The 5,666-nt window shown below is 50.4% G+C and overlaps 1 protein-coding gene across 1 annotated transcript; it reads left to right on the top strand.

Moving 5' to 3' along the window:
* The first annotated feature begins 3,898 nt into the window (after positions 1-3,898).
* On the top strand, positions 3,899-5,407 carry LOC100415886 (dof zinc finger protein DOF1.7). The gene is made up of 2 exons (XM_044598322.1): positions 3,899-4,291; positions 4,384-5,407. Exons 1-2 carry the CDS (start codon positions 4,178-4,180, stop codon positions 4,927-4,929), a joined length of 660 nt encoding a protein of 219 aa, XP_044454257.1. The 5' UTR covers positions 3,899-4,177; the 3' UTR covers positions 4,930-5,407.
* The last annotated feature ends 259 nt before the right edge of the window (positions 5,408-5,666 follow it).

Below are 5,666 nucleotides of genomic sequence, written 5' to 3'. Positions count from 1 at the left end.
GAGGTTGGCCCCTTAAGGGTGATAATGTCGAGTCGGACGATGCAGTCCATGACGACGAGGATGATGACATTGACTGGAACGATCTTTAGGCTTCAGCGCTCTAGTCATGAGTAGTTGTTTGTATTCTATGTTTAAGTTTGCATGTTTAAAAGTTTAAATGTTTGAATGGTTGGACCAAAGTATGCAATGATCAAGTTATTTTGGATGCCTGATCAAGTTGTTTTGGGATGCCCTATTTTAAATTATTTGCTAAGCCAGAAATTTTGTGAGTGCATTAGAATCAACATTTTGGTGCCCTAAAACTTATATTTATTTCTTTGTGACTCCCTAAAACTGATTTTGAGTGCCCTATTTTTATTCTATACATGTCCTGTTAGTAATGCTATTACTCCCTCCATTTTTATATACAAGGCCACAAACTTAAATTACAGGTACCAATGTAAAATTTAATACCTGCTTTGCAAGTCAATTCTTCTTTTGGTTTACTAAGATCATTAATACCCCACATGTATGGAAGAAAACTGAGTGGAGGAAGTAACTGACTGTCATTATGACTACATGCATGCAACTATTAAACAAGTTGCTAGTATGAGAAAATATCATTAAATTTGCCTCGATTACGGTTGGTGGCCTTATATAGATGCGAAACGTATATTCCATAGTGGCCTTGTATATAAAAATGGAGGGAGTACGTCTTCTCAGTGGCCTGTGGAGGAATGCTTCAGCGCCCATCTTAATTCGTTTTGTTTGGACTGTAACTAATTTAACCTTAACTTTTCTTATTTTTTGAAGAAGAATTTGACCTCAGTTGCAAGCGAGTTGGTGGCCTGAACATTCTCTCCTGGCGGATGCGCGTGCAATGCAGGAACTGGTAAATGATTCCTACGCACGCCTGCACTAATCATCACTCGATCATTGCAGCATTATTTATTTTGTGCACGCACGCACGCACGGATGGGAATGGAATGGATGAAGCCGAGAATTTTGGAAGACTGCACGCCTCTGGATTCAGCGGTTGACGTCCGTGCGGCGCCGAAAGTGCACGACATTTCTCTATTCAGCCTCCCTTGCACTCCTGCTACTGCTCCAAGCTGCCGACACACTCAACTCACGTTTACACTGGACTGCACCCAGCACAACATGCTCGGCGCTTCATCCGTACCTCGTAATGCGCGCCGGATCGACCCACACACACGCGTAGGAATGCGTACGTGTTTCGTGTGTGAGACGCACTCGCATTCGTAGACGGCGCGGTCCATTTTTTCTCACTATCTCACCAGAGTGTGGAATACTGTTCAGGGCGTGTAAATGTGTAATTGTGCTGTCATAGGACATCCCAAGGGAGGCCACGTCCAGACATACAAACAGACATATACCAAAGAAATTTGCAGGTCTACGATGAATCGAATTTCTAGAAGTGTTTAACCTCTTGAAAAGATGTTATTTTAGTTAATCAAAAATACCTAATCAACCGGATCCCCGAAGTCCTGCTGGAGACATGGCTCTACAAACTTTTCGCTGGTGATAAATATATCAACGGTACGGGAATAGGGCGGGAAGAACATTATTTTTTATATCTACACTCGCCAACGTCGTCGCCTTGCTACCCCAAATCAAACATGAAGGCTCCCTCAGACAAACATGAAAAACAAATTTTCCCTAAAAAAACATGAAAAACAATTTTTTTGCTTATGTGTGACAGGTCTGGATCTGATGATGGGTGCGGCGCAGTCCAGGACCTTGCACTGACGACCTCTTCTTGGGTGACCTAGCCAGTAGCCAGGTCAGGCCGCAATTGAAGATCATTGCCATGGATCCCTCCAGCCGCCGTAGGCTTCACCAATGCCACTCGAGCACCACCTGATGAAGACCGACAGCCGAGCCATCAACTCCTTTGTTGTTCACAGTAACACCTCCAAGCAAGCCACCCTTGATCGAAGACTCCTCATCGCTGCCGAAGCGGCCACTACGCAGGCTTTGCGTGGGAACATGCCCTAGCAGCTGCAGGAGGGATGGGCGACGATGGCGGATAGGGTTGTCAATCACTGCCTTTGCCCTTTCTCTTGTGTGAAGCATTATGCAGCAACTAAACCCGCATTCGGTTTAACTCCTCAACAAATTGAAGACAACTATCCATCGTCGATCAAATTTGAATTGTCGAAAGTAAAAGCAAAGTCTCGGCAAAAGATTAATTTTTTCCTGCCGCTCTCTCTCCCTCTCTCTGGAGTACGATGGCGTGGAGCACTGCAGTCAAGCTAAATGGTGCCGGAATTGCAGCAACACCAGTGACCTTCCGAGCACCGAAATTCGGCCATGGTGGGCTTGCTCAGCTAAGGGCATGACTTCAAAGGAGAATCGAGTTGGTAAAAGAGAAAGTTTTACGAGGAAAATATCCAAATATCCAAATTTGTTTTTTGTCGGTATATGCCACATCTAAATGTCCCTAGTTATTGCACATTTAAGTAATTCAATCAAATATAATTTTTTTTCATGAAAATACAGGTACAAATCTCTCGTAAAATGAATGATATATGATTTATGGGTGTGGTTAGGTCTCGGTTGACTGAGACTTAGACAAGTCTCAGTCAAGTGACATATATATATATATATATATATATAAGGAAAAAAAGGAAAAAGTTGTATGAATCTTCATGCAAGATCAAATGAGTATAGCATTGACTAAGATATAACGAAGTCTCAGTCAACCGAGACTTAGCAAAACTGATGATTTAGATATGCAATACTTAGGACACATCTCGATGTACTTTAGCAGAACCGTTTGTTTTTCTGCATGTAACTACTTCCTTCGTCCCATAATATAAGAGCGTTTTTGACACTAGTGATTAGGAAGAGTAGATCAGAAGGGTAAACATCAACTTGACTCTTAACAACGCCGAGCAGAGGAGCCACTATAGCGATCATTGACGAGAGACACGGAATCGCGCCGTCGGCAGCGAGGAGCGGCCGTGTCGTTCCGTCCGAGATTCACCGTCGCGCCCTCTGCGCATAAGCATCGACCAGCCACGAGAAAACGCAGAAACAAAACCCACGTCGGTGACAGCGCCGTCGCCTTCGCGTGTCAGCGTGTGGCCCCGCCGCGTAGAAAAGGCGGCACCGACCATGTCCCCCGTTGTCGTCTCTCCCGCCTAGCTCGCCAACCTCCGGCGGGCCCTAGGTCGCGTCACCCTGACGCGACGAGCAGAGCACAGGAGACGACGACCCGCGACCGCCAGCTCGCGTCCGCCCCCATTAACGCCGACCCGACCTCGACCCGCCCCCATCGCTCCTCGTTCATGCCCGCCGCGCACGCAAAGCACAGTGGATGCACGCGTCGGTATCACCGCGTGTCCGGCCGGCGCCGCCGCTCGTGCCGCCTGCGCAGTGGCCCGGTGGCGGCGACGGCAGATGTTGCTGCGACGACGCCCACTCGCCGATCACGTATAGACGTACAGAGCAGTTGGGTCGCGTTCGTCGATCACAGTATTCGGCACAGTGCCGCGGGAGCACGTCTACATGCACATCTGGACCGGACTGGTTAACCGCCAGCGGGAACTTGCAAGATTCCATCCATCCACCACGACCGAGAACTCTCGAGTCTCCTCTCCACACCCGGCCAGCCGTTCGGTTTCCTCGGCGAACTGAACGCTCCTACTCCTATACTTTTGCTAATAAGGCATGGCCGTGCGCGTCGGGTCCCCGTCGCCGGTCGTCCCAGACATGGAACGCGACGGCGACGCGGGTGGGAGTGGGGGTGCACCCTGGCACCGTGCACGGTGGGGGAAGCTACCTTCGAGCGCAAGAAGAGCATCTAGTTCTGCCGTCCTACGTCCATGCCGCGTCACCCTCGGCCTCGGGCCCCGCCGCCGGCTTCTATGTATAGCGGCCCCAACTGGACGAACGGCCTCGCATAGGCTACTACTAGTAGGCCACGACCACCACCCAACCGCTCCCGTCGATCGATCCGTCAGCTCCATCATCAGCTGATTGCCGCCGCCGCTTGCCGCCCATCGGTCCAGCTCACACTGACCGCTACGTCTCACTCTCTCCTTTCTCTCCCTACTTAGTCAGCTACGAGTAGCTCGATCGGTTAGAGCTAGCGTGTGATCACCACGCGCACGCCAGCAGCTCCTTTTAAGCGACGGCCGGGGCATGCGCTGCTCTGCTCGCACCGCAAAGGATGGCTCCAGCTTCCACCTCCCTCCTCCCCGCCGCCAGCTCCAACGCCGGCACCAAGCGCCCGTTCGCCGCGGAAGATTCCGACGCTACTGAGCTTCCACGGGCACTCCCGCAGGTCAGTCACTGCGCTTCTCACTGCGTACTTACATGACTACATGTACGTCAACTCCACGTACTGATGCGCGCGCGTGGTGAACTGGTGATCAGGTCCAGGAGAGCGCGCCGGGCAAGAAGAACGGCAGCGGCCAGAGCCAGCAGCAGCAGCAGCAGCAGAAGCTGGAGTGCCCGCGGTGCAGCTCCACCGACACCAAGTTCTGCTACTACAACAACTACAGCACCACGCAGCCGCGCCACTACTGCCGCACCTGCCGCCGCTACTGGACGCAAGGCGGCACGCTGCGCAACGTCCCCGTCGGCGGGGCATGCCGCCGCCGCGGCAGCAGTAAGCGCTCCGCCGAGCCCCAGACGACCTCCTCTGACTCGCCGCAGCCGGAACTGCACGAGACGCGCCCTCTTTCCAACCACCCGCTCCCAGTCTTCCCGTTCCTCACCGAAGGCGGCCCTGTCTTCCTGCCGCAGTTCGATCTCGGGCTCGGCGGGTTCCCCTGGACACCGGCGACCACGGACCACCTCTACAACGGGCTCGCGGCCCCGTGGGGTGGCTGCGACCAGGCGCTCGCCTCCACCGGCGCGTGGGACGACTTCGGCGGCCTCGAGCTCGCCTGGCCACCACCGCCACCGGCCGGGAACTGATCAGCGTCATCATGTCAGTCAGCGTTTCGCCAGCGCGTTCGAGGCTGCTGTATGCATGGGATCGAGGCATAGTGCTACTAGTTTGTATGGGAAATTGTACGTCTCCTGTTGGTAGATATCTTTTTTGACCACACTATAATTGTCTGATTACCTAGCTCGATGCGTTTCAGGTTATATTTGCATGTGGATGTAGAAAGTTCATGAGATCTACGCAAAAAAAAAAGTTCATGAGATACAATTGTTAAGTACTTTTCTTTTCCCTCCGACTTGCAATGTTTTGGTGCTCTACATATCGATACATATCACTAGAAGAGATAGTGGTATCCTCAACACATCGAGGTTTAAGTACTAAACTTAACACTTGTGCTCATAATATTTTTGGATTTATTTTAGTCTTGTCGACGGTCGTGCGTTTAGAGTAGATGTTTCGATCGACTACAAAGACGTTTATGACAACTTCATCAATCTTAACATAATATGTCGTCTCAGTCTCTCAAGATACTTAAAAGAGTAGACCATGCATGTGTGTTTACAGAGATGAATGTATATATATGTCAACGTCTGCGTCTATATTATATTAAAAAAACTAGATATTACTAAAAAGATCACACGTTGCCATGTACCTGCACATTAGCCGAGTGTAAAAACACGTGTTATCGAAATGGTGTAAGTCGAGTACAGATCAAAGCACACACGGTAACAAAAGTGAACTCGACTTACGTACCAGTAAGTCAAGA

Source organism: Triticum aestivum, chromosome 2A (assembly GCF_018294505.1).
Source record: "Triticum aestivum cultivar Chinese Spring chromosome 2A, IWGSC CS RefSeq v2.1, whole genome shotgun sequence".
NCBI lineage: Eukaryota > Viridiplantae > Streptophyta > Magnoliopsida > Poales > Poaceae > Triticum > Triticum aestivum.
Note: the sequence above shows the minus strand (reverse complement) of the source record. Positions and strands in the feature narration are given on the sequence as shown.